General features: G+C 41.8%; 1 protein-coding gene across 2 annotated transcripts in view; it reads left to right on the forward strand.

The window, feature by feature from the left end:
- The first annotated feature begins 701 nt into the window (after positions 1–701).
- The window catches only part of EPAS1 (endothelial PAS domain protein 1), a 125,305-nt gene continuing 101,879 nt past the window's right edge, over positions 702–24,127 (forward strand). The window contains exon 1 of one of the 2 annotated variants that reach the window (XM_044289200.1): positions 702–1,103. In XM_044289200.1, coding sequence (XP_044145135.1) covers positions 1,078–1,103 — 26 coding nt within the window. In that variant the 5' untranslated portion in view covers positions 702–1,077. The remainder of the gene's footprint in view (positions 1,104–24,127) is intronic. The other variant, XM_044289199.1, reaches the window with a different exon arrangement.

Below are 24,127 nucleotides of genomic sequence, written 5' to 3' on the forward strand. Positions count from 1 at the left end.
GGAATCCACCGGTGGGCCCCTGAGAAAGGTGGGCCCCCAGTCCACCAGCACAGCATCTCAAATAACCTATATCAATATAAAAAACTGGGTAGACTATCCAGTTTATTATTATATATGCATTAGAAGGTTAAAATGGCCTCTAGGAATAGAGGCAGGCCAGCCAGTATTCTCTCTGCTCTGGGAGCCACTTTTTGAAGTTGTTGCAGAGACCCCCATAATCCTCATCTTGTAGTGTCTTGCTGCTGTCTGCCTCTGTATAGGCAGGTAATATTTGCGTGTCGCTGTACAATGGGCCCCCAGAATTAATTTTACTGGTGGGCATTAGGCATCCCAGTCCACACTGATGATAGATGACACATATATATATATAGATGATACATGGACAGGTGCAGATCAGTCGGTCACATTAGGTGACCACACAGTATAATCCAGTGGCGGTACCGCAGCCAGGTAGTTACAGGTGTGCACACAGGACACTGCACGGTGCGGGCTGTGACCTCTGCAGCCACTAAGTTCACTCCTAAACCCGCGCCCAGGAACTTGGGGAGATATTCAGGCTTCTCTCGCGTCCGCTGTCAACTTGCTTGACCCTGACAGCAGGCCGGGCGGCCGCAGAGGGAGGCGGGGTGGCGGCTGCAGCAGGGCGGGCTCTCACAAGTGAAGTTGCTTCTTCTCCTGGAACAGGACAAGCTGCGGAGCCCCAGAGATCCTCCACCCACCGAAGACCTGTGGGAGCTCCGAGCTCAGCTCCCAGCAGCCTGCAGCCGCCGGCCGGCAGGATACACGAGCATTGGTCTCCTCCTGCCCCCCCTGTGAGCCCCCTCCCCCCCGGGCGGCTATACAATCCTCAGCAGTGACCTGAGACTGTATAGCCGGCCCCAGCACACGGCCACGCTTCACTTTGCTCTTCTAGTTTTGTTGCTTTTATTATATTATTAGTATTTTTTTTTCCATATTGCATTACGTTAACCCCTTCTCCTCCCCCGGACCCCTCCAGACCGCAGGTGCTTTCGCTGTCACTTCACCTCCAGGAGCTATCTGTACCATTGAGACTATCTGAGCAGCTGACAAGTCATCATGACTGCTGACAAGGAGAGGAAAAGGTAAGGTCCTGTGGGGTGTCACCTCCTGGGGTGCCCTTTGGGTGTTTAGGTGAAGCAGGGGGCCACAGTGTGACCCTGCTAGATCATAGGTGTAGAAATGATCCTCTTTCATTTTCTGGAATTTCCAATGTGGGGTGATACAAACATTGGTCATGATGTGTATATGACTACACGTAGCGGAGGTTGTCAGAGGTACGCTGCAATATCGATGGAGTATGACTGCCTATAGTTGTTCTTGTACATGTAGTTCATTTACAGGCCCCATGTCACATAAAGCTAAACTTAGCAGAGCTGGATTTGTCATGTAGCTCTTTTATTATTAGGGCTTTGAAAAAATTCACTAAGATTTATCATGATGGGCATAAATCACTGCTGATGATATCGGGAGTGGGCTGCAAATTACAAACTCAGCTCTACTACATTTTGGAGATGAAGCAGCAGAAGAACCATTAAAACTTTCTGGTTACTGCACTACATGTACGGTATGAAGGATAATGCACGATGGTCTAAGTATAATATACTATGGATGTGTAACGCTCTACAGTCTTCTATGAATAATACTGCAGATGATGCTCAGTCCATAATACTCTATAAGGAATGCACTGCAGGTAACATAATGTGCCGGGTATAAAACATGGCGCTAATCACCGTACTAATGCATTATACGTGTCATACACTAGATATAATGTATACTGCACTTTGGCTAAACATATAGTACACTGCATATAAAGCACTAGACATAAAATATACTGTATGTAATACACTATATATACTGTAAAGCACTATACATGTAATACACTATATATACTGTAAAGCACTATACATGTAATGCACTATATACTGTAAAGCATTATACATATAATACACTATATACTGTAAAGCATTATACATATAATACACTATATACTGTAAAGCACTATACATGTAATACACTATACTGTAAAGCACTATACATGTAATACACTATACTGTAAAGCATTATACATATAACACACATATACTGTAAAGCACTATACATGTAATACACTATATACTGTAAGCACTATACATGTAATACACTATATATACTGTAAAGCACTATACATGTAATGCACTATATATACTGTAAAGCACTATACATGTAATACACTATACTGTAAAGCATTATACATATAATACACTATATACTGTAAAGCACTATACATGTAATACACTATATACTGTAAAGCACTATACATGTAATGCACTATATACTGTAAAGCATTATACATGTAATACACTATATATACTGTAAAGCATTATACATATAATACACTATATACTGTAAAGCACTATACATGTAATACACTATATATACTGTAAAGCATTATACATATAATACACTATATACTGTAAAGCACTATACATGTAATACACTATATACTGTAAAGCACTATACATGTAATACACTATATATACTGTAAAGCACTATACATATAATACACTATATATACTGTAAAGCACTATACATGTAATACACTATATATACTGTAAAGCACTATACATGTAATGCACTATATACTGTAAAGCATTATACATATAATACACTATATACTGTAAAGCATTATACATATAATACACTATATACTGTAAAGCACTATACATGTAATACACTATATACTGTAAAGCACTATACATGTAATACACTATATATACTGTAAAGCACTATACATGTAATACACTATACTGTAAAGCATTATACATATAATACACTATATACTGTAAAGCACTATACATGTAATACACTATATACTGTAAAGCACTATACATGTAATACACTATATATACTGTAAAGCATTATACATATAATACACTATATACTGTAAAGCACTATACATGTAATACACTATATACTGTAAAGCACTATACATGTAATACACTATATATACTGTAAAGCACTATACATATAATACACTATATATACTGTAAAGCACTATACATGTAATACACTATATACTGTAAAGCACTATACATGTAATACACTATATACTGTAAAGCACTATACATGTAATACACTATATACACTGTAAAGCACTATACATGTAATACACTATATATACTGTAAAGCACTATACATGTAATACACTATATATACTGTAAAGCACTATACATATAATACACTATATATACTGTAAAGCACTATACATGTAATGCACTATATATACTGTAAAGCACTATACATGTAATACACTATATACTGTAAAGCACTATACATGTAATACACTATATATACTGTAAAGCACTATACATATAATACACTATATATACTGTAAAGCACTATACATGTAATACACTATATACTGTAAAGCACTATACATGTAATACACTATATATACTGTAAAGCACTATACATATAATACACTATATACACTGTAAAGCACTATACATGTAATACACTATATATACTGTAAAGCACTATACATATAATACACTATATATACTGTAAAGCACTATACATGTAATACACTATATACACTGTAAAGCACTATACATATAATACACTATATATACTGTAAAGCACTATACATGTAATACACTATATACACTGTAAAGCACTATACATGTAATACACTATACTGTAAAGCACTATACATATAATACACTATATATACTGTAAAGCACTATACATGTATTATACATAAAATACAGCATACTGTATATAATACACTATATATAAAGCACTATACATAAAATACTCTATACTGTATATAATGCACTATAAATGCAGTATATACACTATACATATAATACACTATATAAAGCACTATGTATTAAGCATTATACATAAATACCTTATACTGTATATATTACGCTATAAAGCACTGTACATCAAATACTCTATACCGTATATAGTGCATTATGTATAAAGCAATATACATGCAGTAAATACACACATATAAAGCATTATACATATAATACACTATATAGAGAACTATACACATAATACACTACCGTATATATAAAGCACAATAAATCATTATTGTTTTATGTATTACATATTATGGTTAATGCACCATTCTTATAATGCACTATACTGTACTATATGCAATGCCCTATACATATACTACACCGTATTAAACTATAATACACGATATGGCGCTATATAGCTGTATATAAACTGTATACAATACAGTATGAGATAATATACAAATATAAATGAGGAAATATTAATTGTCTATAGAAATCGCACTGTGGATAACGCAGTGGTGACCACCCCTACGTCTGCGGTATATACCACTGTATAGTGGCGGTGTTATGTCATTACATTAGACCTAAGCTCTCCACCTGCCTCCCTCGTCCCATACGATGACGTTACGCCGCTGGTTTGTCTTGCAAAATAACCGTTTGTCTTTTTTTACGCCACAAAAATGTGAATTTTCATGCATTTGTTTTTTTCTCTCTTAATTTGCGTATCTGAGGTTGTGTGGACCTTGCAGGGTGTATAACAGTGTAACGTACACGTCTGCGTTAAGTCGTCATTTATTATATTTCACAAGCAAAGATTAATCTTTTCGTTTATGTGCATAGACGAGCTAAGTTTGTCATCTGGCACAACTCTTCGAGGAGGCCGATGCTGGCGGCGGATATTTTAATAACAAATTCAGCTCTGCTACATCTGTGTACAGAACGGCTCATATGCTAAAATATATATATACTGCACTGAAGGGCGATGGGGAGAAGAAATTGGAGAGAAGAGTTGCAGTTTGGAAGGGAGGTGACACATGGATGGGCCTCCTGTTATCAGCGCTCACAAGGTGCTGGTTGTGCTGCTGTGACCGCGCTCATTTGTTTCTGTCAGAGGTGATTGTTATCTGCACGGACAAGTTCTTTCTTGATGGGGCTGATTCCTCCCTGACAAAAGGTGCATGAGGGCAACTTACTAATATGTGGGAGACTCTCCTACGATGAGGGCGAGATGAGACCAGAGTAAAAATATCACTAAGGCCTCATGCACACGACCGTATGTATTGGCAGTCCGCAAAAAAGGGATCAGCAAAAAATACGGATGACGCCCGTGTGCATTCCGTATTTTGCGGAACGGAACAGCTGGCCCCTAATAGAACAGTCCTATCCGTGTCCGTAATGCGGACAATAATAGGACAAGTTCTATTTTCTTGTGGAACGGAAATACGGACATACGGAAACGGAATGCACATGGAGTAACTTCAGTTTTTTGGACCCATTGAAATCAATGGTTCCGTATACAGTCCGAAAAAAAAAAAAAAAGAAATACGTTTGTGTGCATGAGCCCTTCCCCTTCCTCTTATTATAGTCTATGCAGGTCGACTGCGCAGTTCAAGTGACACATACTATAACTCCCATCTTCTTCTATACAGATAGCAGGGTAGTCAAGCTGAGTTTGTCATCGGTTGTTATCTATGGTTTCATGTAGGACTGCGACTAAAGTTAGTACACTATCTTAACCCGCAGATACAGCAGAGATGTATTTGTCATTTGTCTTTTCGGACTGCGTTGTGCGATACCTTTGAGCTCCGATACTGCTTTACATTGACCTACAGTCACGCGTAAAAGCGTGAACAGAGCGGTCGCCAAATAAAAAGAAAAGAAAGAAATATCCTTTCCTATACTTCCTACAGTGACACATGACAAATTCAGCTCTGCTACCTCTGTAAATGCTATGATGTAGTGGATTTTTCTTTATGTGCCATGTCTGTGTGCTGCTCCTAGAAGTTCTGTTTGAAGCCTAGGCCTTTAAGACGGCATCGACCTTTAGGCCTCATTCACACGACCATGCAATGCGCAAAAAATGCGGACGGTGCACACCGTGTACTGTCTGTATCCGCATGTCCGTCCCGCAAAAATATAGAACATGTCATGTTTTTTTTATTTTTTTATTTATTTCATGCATTTATATGGCGCTGCTATATTCCGCAGCTCTTTACAGACATTAGCATTCTATGTTCTTGTCCGTTTTGCAGATCAGAATGGGCATTTTGACAATGGGGTCCTTGGAAATTGTGGGATGCACAAGACCAGTACTTGTATTTTGCGGATCCAAAAATACATATGGTCGTGAGGCCTTAAAGGGGTTGTCGCACTCTGGCAAATGGTATTTATCATGTAGAGAAAGTTAATACAAGGCACTTACTAATGTATTGTGATTGTCCATATTGCTTCCTTTGCTGGCTGGATTCATTTTTCCATCTCATTATACACTGCTCGTGTCCATGGTTACGACCACCCTGCAATCCAGTAGCGGTGGTCGTGCTTACACACTATAGGAAAAAGCACCAGCCTTTGCACACTCCCACGGTCCCGCCACCAGAAAGGCCATTTCCTACAATGTGCAAGCACGACCACCACTGATGGATTGCAGGGTGGTCGTAACCATGGAAACGAGCTGTGTATAATGAGATGGAAAAATGAATCCAGCCACCAAAGGAAGCAATATGGACAATCACAATACATTAGTAAGTGCCTTGTATTAACTTTCTCTACATGATAAATGCCACTTACTAAAGTAAGACAACCCCTTTAAGCATTTATGTCACTTTACGGGTACATCCATATGGTAGTGAAAATCTGCCTGTAGTCCGCTATGGATTCAGCATGGATTTCACCCCACTTATCCTGCTGTGGATTTACAAATCCGCTGGTCAATCCCCCAAATATTCGGTAGCACGTGGATGAGATTTGTTAAAGTCTCATTCACACGCCTGCAATCCTTGTGGATTTTACCTGACGGTAAAAGATCCCAGCATTTCCGTCCCCTATGTGTACGGCTTAAACTCCAGCGCGACCATGTGTCTCAGATGTAGCAGAGCTTATTTTGACATCGCCAGGTGTGGTCTGGTTTAACGTTAGGACTGACTACCTATACCTACTCTCTCCAAAATAATGTATCCTCAAAAAGGCTAAAGGACAAATCCAACTCTGCTACCTCTGAAAAGACAGTATTGTCACTTTAGTCTTTTTGGAATAGTTTTCTGTTGAATGTCTTAAAAACAAAATCCAGGGCGAACCCCGCACCCCTGTAGTCATAATAAAGGAAGCTGACTTCTAGAAGTTTTTTCCTTTGGGGCAGTTTCTTTCACAGAGACTGAAGTCGGCTGCAGGAAGACTTAGCTGAGCCGTCCGATGGCTTATTTCCTCCTATTCAGACCTGCCAAGTAAAAGTGCAGCCGGCAGCTCTCTGCTAAACCTGCTTTCATGTCATTTGCATCAGCACTGAGTGAACGTTCCCTCCGCCCGGATCTGGTGGGGGCTCGGTGGGTGTAAATGCATTAGCCCCTAGCTGTTGGCCTAGAAGGTGGTATCTATCTACAGGTGAAACTTGAAAAATTTGAATATCGTACAAAGTTCATTTATTTCAGTAATGCAACTTAAAAGGTGAAACTAACATATGAGACAGACTCACATGGGCGTTCGCTTGTCTCTGTATGCGCGATTGTAAACGCTGGTACAATCGCGCATACAGAGCGCTCCTTTCAGAACGCTCAGGGTAAACGTCACAAGTGATCATCAGTAATCGCTGGAGGCAGCTGCAGTTTTCTCCTGCAGTGGCCACTACAGGGGAAATGTGGTATTACATGGTGTCCATTCAAACAATTGGACCCTGAGTCCTCCAGAGGAAGAGCAACCCAACATCTCTGGCTTCTGAGCTGGGGACCGTCCTTCTGTGATATTCATATGCTCTTCTAGGCTTCGGAGGAGATGTCCCACATTATTCCGAGACAGATTCCAGTACACAGGGAAAGTGTAATGGCAGACATATTTCTTGTCACACAGCTTTCTCAGAAACTGATATGTCTAAGAATCAATCTTTTATGTTTTCCTATAATCAGACCTTATCATCTATAGTGTCTGATCTCTGGGAGGGCTCCACTTTTGGGGCTCCCACTGATCATTGTGGCCTCCATTTGGAGTGGTGTCCATGCCTGTGTGATGAGTGAGTCTGCATTGAGAGGCAATGGGACTATGTAGATAGCTGAGCACTGTGCTCGTCTAATTTCATCAGTCCCATAGACTTTAAATGGAACGGCAACGAGCATATGTGACTGGTGCTCCCTTCAAGTGTGAGACGTGGGATCCTCGTTCTCATGATTGGTGAGGGACCCTCGGAGATCAAACACTTATCACCTATTCTGTGGATAAGTGATGTGTTTGTTGTGGAAGAACCCCTTTAAAGGGGTTTCCCCGGAGTTCAATATTGATAGGCCTGGGTTCACACCCCCACTGATCAGATATAGATGACCTATCAGCTGCTTGGAGAGGCCATTAGCACCACAGCTTCGTACTAGGTCACCGAAGTCAAGTTAATCAGTCACATGACCATGGCGCAACTCATTCTTATTCAAGTGAATGGGCCTGGGCTGTAATACAAGCACGGCCACTATACAACTGGAGCGCCACAGCCACTTCAAACAGCTGATCGGCGGTGGTGCCGGGGTCAGAACCCCACCGATCACTTACTAATGACCTATCCTGAGGACAGGCCATCGGTATTAAAGGGGTTGTCTCAGTTCAGCATTTATCCTGTAGACAGCATTAACACAAGGCACTTACTAATGTATTGTGATTGTCCATATTGCTTCCTTTGCTGGCTGGATTCATTTTTCTATCACATTATACACTGCTCATATCCAGACCTGGGGTTACGGCCATCAAAGGAGGCCATATGGGCAATCACAATACATTAGTAAGTGCCTTGTATTAACTTTCTCTACATGATAAATGCCAGTTGCTGAAGTGAGACAATTAAACTCCTGAAAACCCCTTTAACAATTACATTTACTAGTCATTTTTGATCACAGGTGTGATCTGTTATTTGACTATAGTGTTTTATGTATTTTCTTTTAATTCTAAATGTTAACTTATTTAATTTATTAACCTTGTAAAGCGCTGTCGGGGCCACACAGAGAGGCCAATAAATACAGTGTATTAAGTGGGTCACTGGTCATTTGTAGTGTCTGTGGGGCCCTATAATCGAGTCCACTGGTAGTCACTGAGTTTGAGTTTTGCGGCAGGACAGTAGCGGTGTGATGTCCTCTGTCTGATGGTAGCGTGTGTTCTGGACACGTAATCGTCACTGCTCATCTTTACACTTGTTATTCCTTATTTCAATGAAATTTATTTGCAGCCATTGTCTGGTAAATTACTGCGTCGCTCAGTCACAGAAACGAGGGGCCACCTACAAGGGCCACACTCAGCATTACAGAGCTATCATACGACGCTCCATTCTTTGGTACTTAAAGGGAACCTGTCACCGGGATTTTGTGCATAGAGCTGAGGACATGGGTTGCTAGATAGCCGCTAGCACATCTGCAATACCCAGTCCCCATAGCTCTGTGTGCTTTTATTGTGTAAAAAAAAAAAACGATTTGATACATATGCAAATTAACCTGAGAGGAGTCCTGTCCCTGACTCATCTCATGTACAGGACTCATCTCAGGGTAATTTGCATATGTATCAAATCGTTTTTTTACACAATAAAAGCACACAGAGCTATGGGGACTGGGTATTGCGGATGTGCTAGCGGCCATCTAGCAGCCCATGTCCTCAGCTCTATACACAAAATCCTGGTGACAGGTTCCCTTTAAAGAGGTTGTCTCACTTCAGCAAGTGCCATTTATTATGAAGAGAAAGTTAATACAAGGCACTTACTAATGTATTGTGATTATCCATATTGCCTCCTTTGCTGGCTGGATTTACTTTTCCATCACGTTATACACTGCTCGTTTCCATGGTTATGACCACCCTGCAATCCAGTAGCGGTGGTCATGCTTGCACACTATAGGAAAAGGCGCCGGCCTCTCTGGTAGCCGGGACCATAGGAGCACACAAAGGGCTGGGCTTTTTCCTATAGTAAGGAATTCTGTATGTACTATTAGGCCTCCTGCAGGCAAAGGTTTTTTTTTCCGTTTACGTTCTATTTTTTGCGTTCCGTATCCGTTCCGTTTTTTGCGGAACCATCTATTGAAAATGTTATGCCCAGCCCAATTTTTTTATGTACTTACTATTTAAACATTATTGTATGCTTCCGTTTGCGATCCGCAAACAACGTATCTCAAATGGAAACCAAACAGAAAAATGGAACGGCAAAATGGAACGGAAGCGGAAACACTACTGAAACAAAAAACGGAAAAACAGATCCGTGAAAAATGGACCGCAAAATACTAAAAAAGGAATACGGTCGTGTGCAGGAGGCCTTACACTGTATTATTATGCTACCACTACACTACTATGTTCTATCATACTATTAAACTACTATGTACTATTGTACCACCCCATTGAACTATGTATTATTATACTACTATACTATACTCTGTACTATTGTACTGCGACACAATTATGTGGACTACTATATACTCTGTACTACTAGACTACTACATACTCTGTACTATTGTACTACTATATCCTCTGTACTATTGTACTACTATATACTCTGTACTATTGTACTACTATATACTCTGTACTATTGTACTACTATATACTCTGTACTATTGTACTACTATATACTCTGTACTATTGTACTACTATATACTCTGTACTATTGTACTACTATATACTCTGTACTATTGTACTACTATATACTCTGTACTATTGTACTACTATATACTCTGTACTATTGTACTACTATACTCTGTACTATTGTACTACTATATACTCTGTACTATTGTACTACTATATACTCTGTACTATTGTACTACTATATACTCTGTACTATTGTACTACTATATACTCTGTACTATTGTACTACTATATACTCTGTACTATTGTTCTACTACATTATACTATGGATTATTATGGTAAGAGATATTAACCCTTTGTATCATTACTCCATATAAGATCTATTTAATGGAATCTGCTCGATGACCGTGTGACTAACGCACGTCCTTACAAAAACTTGGACAGCGTCGATGGGACAGTTCCAGCTGAACGAGATCCTGATAGAGGTGATTAAGGCTGGAGCCTCCAGGAACATAAACCGTATTGGCTGGATGCTGTAAAAAAAGGAAATCTAATTATAAAACAATTTGATTAGTGTTAATTAGATGTAGCAGTGCCGAATCTGTCATGTCATTTTTTGTTGTTGAATTGTTTGTGACGTGCGACCATGACAAAGTCAACTCTGCCACATCTGACAATTTATCGAGCTAGATCAGTATGTATAAACATGATTTTTTCCCCACACAGTATGACCCTTATTAGTAATTTGAGATGGAACATGGGGTTGTCCCCCCCCCCCCCCCCTCGTGCTCTACAAGTCCATATGGATGTTACAGAGCAGGTGCGCACTGATTGAATCCCACTAGCTTCCACACGACCCTGATTATATGTTTGCCCGTTTGTTTGATTTGGCACCACGTTTCACCTGCAGTTGGCCCTATGAAGTTTGCCCCAAGGGTCGGGGTAACTATTTTTTGCGGTGTGACAATACCCCTGTGGCAGCAGAGTCTTTCGCAATGCCCACCTTATGTCTGCTTTAACTTTGATCTGCAGGGAAATCAACTACGTTGCGCTCCATAAACATGTTGAATGTTTGTTTTTGCAAGCTGAATGACAAATTCAGCTCTGCTGCTCCTGTATTGACTAGTCGCTAGAAATGGAGCATGCGGTGTCGGGCAGGACCTTATTGCCCTCTACGTCTTACAGAGTTATTGTCCCCTAAAATCATTGCTTCTAGGGGAGACAGCAGCGCCATAGGCAGGCACCATATGGCGGCACATCGCTGCAGCTCCATAATATGGACTTTATAGGCTCTGGAGAAGAGGAGAATCTGTCCTTGTTTTGTAGCTCTCGTCTCCAACTCTCAGCAGGGGCAGAGTGGGAACTTAAAGTGGTCCTGGGAAAAAAACTAAAAGTGGCCCTATTTTTGTAGTGGGGCCCAGACTGACAGAAGGCGGGGCCAGAAATACCATATTGCGGCACATTATACCACCCCAGCAGAGCCTAATACTACAGTGCGTCACAAAATACTGCCCCCCTGTGGTGGCCGACTGCCACGTTCTGTCCCCTACTCCAGATGCCCTTGGATGGTGATACAGGAGTCAGGAGAGGAGCGTCATATTATTATTTACCGCGGCGGGTGGCCCCCGGGTCATTGGGAAGGGTTTAAGGCCAGTATGCTTCAGAGCCGCGGGTGGAGACCACTGACCCGGAACAGTAAAATGCATAGGAAACCAAGGAGGTGACATGGATAACCAGCCATGTTTTCCGTGTAGAGTGGATGGCATAATCACCCGGACACTTATTTTCCACCAGACCCCACCTTTGTGTGTGATTACAACAGTCAGATAAGTACTATTTGTATTGTCATTTTTAATTTTGGGTGGTGGCTGGGACGCGGCCATGTTATTAACCTCAGCAGACAGCTCTGCTACATCTGTAACGCTATATGTTCCTATACGCACATGGCGCTAGATACGTGTAATTGGTGGCAAAAGGGGTTTATGTTTTGCTTCTGAGGACTGGGAAAATACGCCGGTCGCCACTGGAAGGTAACTCACGGGCTGCTGTTACTTTTATATGTCCACCCAGCACAACATCAAGGCTGGACATAACATGGAGGCAGACCAGGCAGCTGCAATGACACCCTTGGGTTAGTCCTCCTCCCTCCTCTCTGCTACCGAGGGATACAAACCTGTCCAGTACTCACCTCTTCGGAGGAACTGAATTACTAGTAAACAATGGGGTGGAGAATTGGCCCAAGGGTCATGGAAAGGGAATCAGGGGGCGGAACGAAGGCCTTCACCATAATTGGGGTCCACTCTGATCTTTTGCTATGGCCCCCCTCTCTTCTATGTGCCCCGCTGTCCAGCATTGTGGTTTCATATTCTGGGTCTCCTCCTCTCAGTTTTTGGCTCCTGCAAGTCCGTCTGATGTTTCTGCTGATGGACAGACGGACAGCGTTCTCCTCATATAAAACAGTAAGACTGCGGTTTTACTGTAGACGTTTATTGCGGCATCTTATGACTCGTTATGTGTGAAAGGTGAAGACACTGTACGAGGGGTGTAAATCCGGAGACACCGCTCTATAAAATCTCTCCATGTCTACAGATCTCTTATCTGTGTCATCTATCTTCTATCTATCTATTTATCTATTTATCTTATATCTATCTATCTATCTATCTATCTATCTATCTATCTATCTATCTCTATTTTATATCTATCTATCTATCTTCTATCTATCATTTATCTATCTCATCTCTCTTTCTCTCTATCTGTATGTCTATCTTCTATCTATCTATCTATCTATCTCATATCTATCTATCTATCTATCTATCCATTTATATATTTTCTATCTATCTTTTTATCTATCATTTAGCTATCTCATCTCTTTCTCTATTTATCTATCATCTATCTTGTAGCAAAAAAATGCAAGCACCAGAAAAATTAGATCAGCAAAAAGATGAGTGCAAAGCCGAGTGGAGCTAGACCAATGTCCAAAGTATCAAAAAAGGGTAAATAGGCAGCACTCTCCAAAATGAATAAAAAATGTATTCACCCATGTGGACGCAACGTTTAGACTCAAACACTAGAGCTTGAGCCGAAACGTCGCGTCCACATGGGTGAATACATTTTTTATTAATTTTTGAGTGTGCTGCCTATTTATCTATCTATCTGTCTGTCGATCGATCTATCTTCATTTTTAAAATGAATATTTTATTTCTGACCTCTGGAATAATAAACATTTCAGAAACTTTTTTTTCTCCTGTAAGAACGTCCTTCGTGTTGCTAAGTCAGTCCTCAGTAAAACATTTGCTGATCCTTTAATCAGGGGATAGAGTTATGTAAGCGCCTTGTGTGAACACAGACCAGACACATGGCTGATATGGAGTCTGCTGTATGAGCCTCGCTTGTCTGCCCTGCAGGGGACGCTGAGAACTGCGAGCTGTGAAACCAGTTAGCCCGGGAGGCCTTGTGTTGTGGTTCTGCTGTAAATAGCACCTGTCAGCAGGATCAACCCCATCAAAACAGCCATTATTTATGCAAATGAGGCCCTAGCCCCTGGGTGCACCCCAGCTACTCCGCTTTCCAGTGCTGGCCACGTCTTCATTTTCATAAAGTCTCTTTTTTTTTCTTCTTTGGAACACTGTGACTGATTTCCACAAGAAATGTATCAGTTTAATCATCAGGATCAACCCCACCAGCCCTACTGGTTTAATAGGTGTGATCCTGCTGACAGGCGCATAGCTTCCATGAGAAATATCTGGGCCCTATACGGGCAGTTGTTCAGGGCCCCTGACCTCCCTACCTTATCTGTGTTCATTTCACCTTGGAAGTCCAAGCCTTGTTTTCATGAAAGACTTGGGGGGAGATATTGTTAAATGCGTCGCCATGGAGACCACAGCCACAAACTTCTACCCACAGTCCACCCACTTTTGGTAAAACCTCTAAAAATGTTGGAGAAGGGTGAAAAGTCACAAATTTTGTACCGAAATGTGCAACTTTTCTCTGGCGGTGCAGGACAGCGACGCCCTTCTGAGGCCGATCCTCACTTCTACATTATTTTATATCGTTGCCGTTTGTTCCTAGTTTTCATGTATTTGCAGTTTTCCGTGTTCTTCAGCACTCTCTCTGTCTTAGGACAAAATGATCTGCAGGGGCCACGATATTAATAGGAGCTGCTGTCCCTTTTCAAGCTCGCCGTAATGGCTTTCTGGAGCTAATTGACGCTGCGCTGCACTGACTTATGACAGGGAACTGCTTAGTGTTTAATTTACATTTGCAGTAATACGGAGGCAAAGTGTTTCCCAGGACACGTATTTAATTAAATCTGTTTGATTTTTAAAATGTTCCTTCAATGGAGTAGTCACTTTGACACAGCGCAGGTGACCCTGGCCTGCGCCACACACGTATGACATAACGCAGCTGCTCCGAGAGCCCTGATGGCGGCTCCTCCATTAGATAGTTCCGGAGAACGAAAAATACCATTTAGGGTTTACAGATGGGAAGAAGAGAAGAGACAACGTGAGGCTTCCGGAAAAGACCGTTCTATAGAATCTATCCATGTCTGAAGATCTCTTATCTGTGTCATCTATCTATCTATCTATATCTCTCTTATCTATCCATCATGTATGTATATATTATCTATCGTCTATATCTATCCATCTACCTATTTTCTATCATTTATCTATTTAAGGCCTCATGCACACGACCGTTTTTTTTTTTTAAGGTCCGCAAAAACTGGGTCCATAGGTCCGTGATCCGTAACCGTTTTTTCGTCCGTGGGTCTTCCTTGATTTTTGGAAGATCCACGGACATGAAAAATGAAAAAAAAATCTAAGTCACGTTTGCCATTGAAATGATAGGAAAAAACGGACACGGATCACGGACGCGGATGACAATCTTGTGTGCATCCGTGATTTTTCACGGACCCATTGACTTGAATGGATCAGTGAACCGTTGGCCGTGAAACAAATAGGACAGGTCCTATTTTTTTCATGGCCAGGAAACACGGATCACGGATGCGGCTGCCAAACGGTGCATTTTCCGATTTTTCCACGGACCCATTGAAAGTCAATGGGTCCGCGAAAAAAAACTGAAAACGGCACAATGGCCTCGGATGCACACAACGGTCGTGTGCATGAGGCCTAAGTATCATGTATTTATCTATCTCATCTTTCTTTGTCTATCTATCTATCTATCTATCTATCTATCTATCTATCTATCTCCTATCTATCTATCTATCTATCTATCTATCTATCTCCTATCTATATATCTATATATCTCCTATCTATTTATCTATCTATCTATATATCTCCTATCTATCTATCTATCTATCTATCTATCTATCTATCTATCTATCTATCTATCTACATATCTATCTATCTATCTCATATCTACCTATCTGTCTCATATCTATCTGTCTATCTCCTATCTATCTATCTCATATCTATCTAGCAAAAAATAAAGACTGGGCAGCACCGCAGTATAGCTCGTATATATAGAGTGCCAGCAGCTGTGAGGACGATCCACCCCGAAAAAAATATTTAAAATAAAGAAAAAAATTCCACAGCACATCCAAGGCGTAAAATCCAAGTAGATGCTTTATTCACCAGACAGCAACGTTTTGGTCCACTTGCTGGGACCTTTCTCAAGCAGTGATGTGCCGTGGAATTTTTTTCTTTATCTATCTACTATCTGTTATCTATCTAATAGCAAGGACAGGTGCACTCTGCGATCTTACTAAGCCCTCAAACTGGTGTTAAAATTGAGAGATTAGCCAACATGTCCTACTAGGAGGACATATCTGAGCCCGAGCACCGCGCCAAGGTTTCTCAAGTAGCTCGGGTCCTAACACTCACCTACCTGAGCCGTATGGGCAATACCAGGGGCCAGTGGGTGAATTACAGGAGTGTGAGGACCGACTCACAGACCACTCACCAGTTACCTCCAGCATGTAACCATGCCTGCAATGGGAGGAGGGGGGAGTCTGCGAGTCCCACTCAGGACTGGCTGGTATGGCCCAGGCCTCACAGGTGCACCTAAATGTAGCCTGTAGATGGAAAACAGGCACATTTAAATTGGAGTTTATACACCTCCAAGCATCTCTATATATACAAACTGAAAAGAATGGCGTGGTATTAGCAGGAAGTGCTCAAACCCATATGCAGTTGTGCATATATATACAGAGGAGGAAATCTATCTGTTATCTATTTATCTATATCTATCTGTCGTCTGTTATCTAGCTATCTAATATCTATATCTATCCATCTTCTATTTGTTATCTATCTATCTATCTATCTGTTATCTATCTATCTTCTATCTATCTATCTCCTATCATATCTATCTATCTATCTATCTATTTTTATTGTTAAAATGAAGCATTTTATTTCTGACTTGAAGCTTCTAGGCCCCAAATCAAAATTTTGATATCAGGTCCCTTACAATTATAATACTAGTCCCCTTCTATAGGACAGAGGAACTGTTTGGGCGTCCTCGGGGTCCGGGGCAACGTCTGCTCCCCTCTGCCTTATTTTGGGAACAGACACGGCTGGATGTCACTTGGCTGACATCAGTGGTTCCTGATAGTTCCTTTTTGTTGACTATAATGGGGTCTGTTGGTTTTCTGTTATGGCATATATGATTTTATCTACTATATTTACTTACAGCGCAGATTTGAACCTAATCTCATATGTACGCCCCTGTTCATGTGTATTCACTTGTAGGGTTCACATGTTTAGGGATTTTCCTTTGTTTGCTTGTTTTTAAAGTGGAAAAGAATTTTCAAAAAATCCCTTACTGATTCCTTCTGATTTCAGCTCCCACATAATTGGACAGACAAGGGAAGCAGTGGCCCAGATTTAGTTACACAGGGTAGGCATCTAGACAGAAGTCAAAAAAGTTGGCACAAGTGCCATTTTGCAGCAGAAGTTGCAACTTTTTGCACTTTTCCACCACTTTAAAAAAAAGTGAGTGAGAATTGGCTCTGGTGGGTCACCTGCGGCCCAACTCAATTACCAATACGTCTGCCAGAAAAATGGGGCACATTACACCTGAAAACGATGCCAGCTCTCTTGCTGGTGGCGTAGATTTTATGGATCAAGTAAAGACCATTTATGTTAGCGCTTTGTGGGATTATTTATTTTATAGGGGTGTCCTAAGTGTTTTTTTACTGATGACCTATCCCCTGGCTAGGCCATCAGTATCTGATTTTGGTGGTCCGACCCCCGAGACCCCCGCCTGATCAGCTGTCTGAGAAGGCACAGGTAATTGCAGTAACGCAGCGGCCTTCTCTGTCCTTAACCAAGCACAGCGCCGTCCATTGTATAGTGGCTGTGCTTGGTATTGCAGTTTAGCCCCATTCACTTGAATGAGGCTGAGTTGCGCCTGGGCCACATAACAGATGTGACGTCACACGGCCTAGGGAAAGCTGGAGAAGGCCATGGCGCTACTGCCAGCGTATGTGCCTTCTCAAACAGCTGATCAGCAGGGATAGGTCATCAGTCAATAACACCTGGAAAACCCCTTTAATTTTTTTCATTAAATTTATTAACATCCGCCAATATTTTTTTGTGATAATGAATGATTGACGTACGTTGTTTATTGGTTTGATATATTATTTACAAATTGAGTGACATAAAAGAAAAAAAAAAAAATTCCCAGGGGGCATAATCTTCACCTGATCCGATTTTATTTTATGGCACATTGAACTCCAAAGATGCACCAGGATTATTACTTCTGGCTCAGGCTATATGATAAATCTGGTGCATCTGATATTAGCATATTAGGCCACGCCCACTTTCATGCTTAGTTACACCCCCTTGTTGAGCGTGCAATAAAAATGTCTAAAACATGCCAAAATGCTACAGCACGCTGTAGACAAAATCAAGGTGCAGAATCCATAGTAAATCTAGGCCAATGTGTGCAATTATTTCTCAATATACAGTTTATTATCTGTCCATTCTTCAACTGCCACCTGCCGTATCTACTGTTAGAAGCTGTGACAGTTACAGGGAGAGAGCTGCAACAGTAAGGCCACGCCCCCTGAGAAAGGCCACTCCCCCTGAGAAAGGCCGCGCCCCCTGAGAAAGGACACACGCACTTTCAGAGCTGCCAGCTTGAAATAAATCCAGCAAAGCAATTGAACCAACGAATGGGGAAAGCTCTGGATCCATGTGAGGTACAGAGCTGTTTTAAGCTTTCTTAGAAATTGATTTTCGTGTACGAAATGATACCTTTTTCTTACATAAATCATTGCACAACCCCTTTAATGGGGCTATCCAGTTTAGATTACCCAGATTTAATGGCGGGCGGTTGGAGTTTCTAATATTCAAGATCCTTACCTTTTGGCCAGAGTGGAGAACAGTGACAAAGAGCGTCTCTCACCTCGGAGGACCCGTCCTGTCCTGCATTACACAGACGACCTATTTATTTTAATGGGCACCATGTAATGCTTTGTTTCTCCAGTGGTGGCGCTGCAGAAAGGTTGACCATTTATTGCCAGACTCCCTCAAGGATTACAGCTGATCACTGCGGATCCCAGCGGGTAGGAATTGTCCAAAGTGGAGAAACCTTAAAATGAAGCCCCAGGTTTTTTTTAATTTTATTTTTAGAAATATATGATTAGATCACGTATTACACTTCCAATTTTACAGTTGAATTTTCTTCCCATCATCCTTTGCATGGCACATGTGACTACCTATGTTCACCATGTAGAAGGCGTATTGCTTTGGGATACATTTGAAGTATCTAGTATGTAAAATACTTGGGGGGGGGGGGGGGTACCGTTACCGTTTTGTAATATCTTCCATAAGATTTAAGCCCATCTCTTGACCCAGTAATATGTCACAGAACCAGTTTTATGAAACTCCGACTCTCCAACTATTTTGAACATCGAAAACTTATTAAAAACGAATTTAGCTTAAATTTAAATTTTCTTTTTAAATTTTCTTTTTACGATACACTTTATTGATCCCTAGGAAAATGTAATATTTCATTTCACTGCATATTGTATCATTGTCATGTTATACTGGGGTCTGTGTGAATATGTGATGGAGAATGTGTCTAATGCTCGGCAGTCGGAGCGGTCATTGTGCCGGCCTGTTACATGACACAGCAAATGTCCTACACCCGCCCCCCCCCCCCCCCCCTCCCCTATAGAAACCTATTAGACGGCTCGTCTGACAAGAAGCAAAGTTGCTTTAGTAGAATTTTTCTGTCTGAACTTCAGTCAAAGAGGTGCCCCGGTCTTCACCCTCCCTGCTTGTATGAATGTGTGAAGTCAGCATTATGATTAACCAAATGTTGTGGGAGTCCCCTCAGTAATGTCTAGGAACAGTTGTGTGTTTTAATTACGTGTGTAATTTATGGGATTAAAAACCGCCAAGTTAAAGCCTGGTGTCAGATGCAATGCATCACATCTCCCTACCCATGCAGCAGCATCCCTGCATGCAAAGGGTCAGTCCTCGTCAGGCTTTAGCCGAATGGCCTGTTCTAAAAATGAAAATTCTGGGTTAATTGTGCTTTTCTTTTAATTTTCAAGCTATAAATTTTAATTTTTCATACAAAATATTCAAACTGAATTGCCTGATCTGTATCTCAGAGGGCGGGACGAAACTGATGATAACCCTGTACCTCACATGGATCCATTGATTTCCCATATTTATTCATTCATTCATTTGGGGTGTCCTTTCTCAGGAAGTGAAGCCTTTCTGCTGCTGTTCTCTTCCCCTCCCCCCCCCCCCCCCCCGAAACTATAACAGCTTCTAACAGTGGATATGGCTGGTGGCAGTTGAAGGATAGAACTGAGCATGTGCGACCATCTCAGTAGCTGGACTTACACATTAATCTACAGATTAAACACCAGGGGGCGACCTAATAATAAAATAAAGTTTCTCACAAAATGAGCATTTTGTAACAGAAAGTAAATTATAAAAGTAACAGCTTTTTTCATGTACAGTTATATTAAAATTCTTTTTTTGGGTGGCGCAACCCCTTTAATGTGATATGGTGGCACTTACAGCAGGCACTTCACAGCATCAGGCAGGGGTGCACCACTGACTCCTGTTTCGGGGTGGTGGTGACAGTGGCTTAGTGATGGGATATAGCAAAATTGTTTTACATAAATTAAAAGACACATGGATGACTACTACTCCATCATCCTTTCCTTTTTGTCACAAGTGATTTGGAAATAGAATTGATTACACATAGTCAATGCTGGTACACAGCAAATCTGTGTGCATTGAACAGTGCACTGAACTTAGGTCCCATTGGTTTAATGAGATCTATGTGCCCATTAACAGTTCCTCCTTGAGGCTCCATATCCCCGTACGTAAATGTACTTCTTTTTCGGTTTCTTAAAGGGGCTGTCTGGCAAAGAAAGATTTTATTTTAAAGCAGGCTCGTTATTTGTTAACCAAGTTCAAGACTGTCAGTACTTCTTTGTAATGACCTCCATAATCCCGGGGCTGCTTCTGAGTGACTGTGAGACAGTTAGGAAGGAGATTTTCCTCTACTTTCTGTGTGTGCAATGGATGGAAGCTAGTCTTCACTCACCATGTCTGAGATAGCTGCCAACCAGATATTCAGCAAGCACTGATGAAACCTGCCAAAAATGCCAGATACAAGTGGTATAGTGGCCAGAAATAGTGCTATCCCTCATGTACACACACTGGACTATTGATTAATGCAAAGTTTGTTAAAAAAAAGCTCAGTGCTGCTTAAAGTACATTGCAGATTCCTACCAGCCTGCCTCATGGTAGTCTTACATATACCTGGTCAGCAGCCAGTACTCTGCCGTCCCGCATTGTCACAACAGCCTCGGGCTTAATGCCTCGCGCTCTTTGTTTGCAATTCTTCAGTCAAGAAAAAACTTGTATTGAAGTATCTAAAACAGGAGAAAGAAAAATAAGCCCATTAAGGTGGAAAACAGCATCCTGACAACAAGAGCCAGCATGCATGTTTTGGCTAACATCTATTTGTACTCTGGAATTCTTGTACACCTTGGTGTGAGATAAGACCAGCATCTTCACCAAAGTTTCGTCTCATAACTTACTTGGAATCTTGCTAGAAAAGTTTGACATCTGGCGGTTTGTTGTGTGTGTGTGTGTGGGGGTATGGTTTCTGCCTTTTTACTTATAAATCATAGGGTTAAACTATAGTGTTGGCAATGGCTTCCTCCATTCAGGGGCCATTTTATTCTTGTGGGGTTATGAGCTATATAGCAGGGTTTAATGTGTTCACTGTTTGTCACTATTATGTGGGTGCGCAACCTTTTCTGATTCAAGGGCCAAATAGTCCGATTGTTTTACTCCCTAATCAGGAGGTTCAACTTGTTGGACTCCCACCTACGGGCAGAAAGGGGGTCCCCTGTTTGTCACTTCAGAAAGGAGGAAATAATTCTCCTAGTTCATGGGAGATACAGAAGCACAAGTGTTTTGCAACTCCCATAGACTACAATGGAGATTTCCACATGCATGCATGGCCACCATAATCTGCTGCTCACTGGAAGGCCCAGCAGGAGAACTCCAATCTCCAGATATAAGAGGGTCCCAGAGATGGAACACCCGACCACAGGGATTCGAAGAACACAGCAGAGAATACCAGTGAAGCCCCCTCAATACTGCATAACACAGTAACAGTTTAGTCTGGATTTTTACCACAGCCATCCAGGTGTCCAGGTGCTGGGTCTACGTCCAGGTGCTGGGTCTACGTCCAGGTGCTGGGTCTACGTCCAGGTGCTGGGGGCTTCATAGAAGGACATCACAGGCCATATGCATGCTCCTAGGCTGCAAGTTGTACTCCCCTGATGTAAACTATGTGTGCCACTATTATGTAGGTTCTGTGTAGTAGTATTAATTAAGGGCTGTTTTGTGTTCACTGTATGGCACTTTTATGGCTTCAGTGTATGGCAGTATTATGAGATCACTGTATGGCACTTTTTGTATGTTCACTGTAGGACATAATGTGTTCATTGTATGGCAGTATTATGTGTTCACTATGTGATAGTATTATGTGTTTAATGTATGACACTATTATGGGAGAGGACTCCCCTGCATAACGGAAACGGGACGGATCCGTTATGCAGGCCATAGACTTCTTTTATGACGGAATGAATAGTGGAATGCCTCTAAAGGCATTCCGTAATAGAATTGCGTTTTGGTCCGTGGTAACGGAATCCATAAGGCAATTCACCTTTTACCAACAAACGAAGTGTGAACGAATTTCATAAGTGGAAATTCGCTCATCTCTACTTGTTATGTACAAGCTGAGGTATGAATTAGGTATTATTTAGGCACTGTATCGTGCAGTCAGGTGTCAGCTGCATGGTACTATTAGGTAGGCACTGTATCGCGCAGTCAGGTGTCAGCTGCATGGCACTATTAGGTAAGCACTGTATCGCGCAGTCAGGTGTCAGCTGCATGGCACTATTAGGTAAGCACTGTATCGCGCAGTCAGGTGTCAGCTGCATGGCACTATTAGGTAGGCACTGTATCGCGCAGTCAGGTGTCAGCTGCATGGCACTATTAGGTAAGCACTGTATCGCGCAGTCAGGTGTCAGCTGCATGGCACTATTAGGTAAGCACTGTATCGCGCAGTCAGGTGTCAGCTGCATGGCACTATTAGGTAGGCACTGTATCGCGCAGTCAGGTGTCAGCTGCATGGCACTATTAGGTAAGCACTGTATCGCGCAGTCAGGTGTCAGCTGCATGGCACTATTAGGTAAGCACTGTATCGCGCAGTCAGGTGTCAGCTGCATGGCACTATTAGGTAGGCACTGTATCGCGCAGTCAGGTGTCAGCTGCATGGCACTATTAGGTAAGCACTGTATCGCGCAGTCAGGTGTCAGCTGCATGGCACTATTAGGTAAGCACTGTATCGCGCAGTCAGGTGTCAGCTGCATGGCACTATTAGGTAGGCACTGTATCGCGCAGTCAGTGTCAGCTGCATGGTACTATTAGGTAGGCACTGTATCGCGCAGTCAGGTGTCAGCTGCATGGCACTATTAGGTAAGCACTGTATAGCGCTATTATGGATGTTCTGCATGGCACAATTTGGTAGGTACCTTTTGGCACTAATATGCAGGCACTACGTGGCACTGTGATTTAAGCTTTCACAGCGCAGGGGGCGTTACCTTTCCACTGCAGCTCTCTTCCTATCACAGCGCAGGGGTGTGTCCTTTCCACTTCAGCTCTCTCCCTATAAAACTGTCACATCTTCTAACAGTAGATAGGGCTGGTGGCAGTTGGAGGATGGAACTGAGCATGTGCGACCACCTCAGCGATGTTGGACAGAGATATAAGAAAAAGAGAAACCAGCAGGTGGCGCTATAAAGACACAGTTTATTGAATAACTCAGAGGCTATACTAAATATTTCATTACATGCAACTACAAAAACATTCAGATCCAGGTGCTGGTTTAAAAATTGTGGAATACTTTTCACGGGACAACCCTTTTAAAGGTGCCCATACACCGTCCATAGCTGTCAACTGAATGTTCGTTTGTCTGACAGCTATCTTTCCAAATTTGGCCGAGCATGGGGAGAGGGGTGCCAGTGTCATATATCTTTGGTGGTAAGTTTACCTCCAGGGAGAACA

This window comes from Bufo gargarizans, chromosome 4, assembly GCF_014858855.1.
Source record: "Bufo gargarizans isolate SCDJY-AF-19 chromosome 4, ASM1485885v1, whole genome shotgun sequence".
Classification (NCBI taxonomy): Eukaryota; Metazoa; Chordata; class Amphibia; order Anura; family Bufonidae; genus Bufo; species Bufo gargarizans.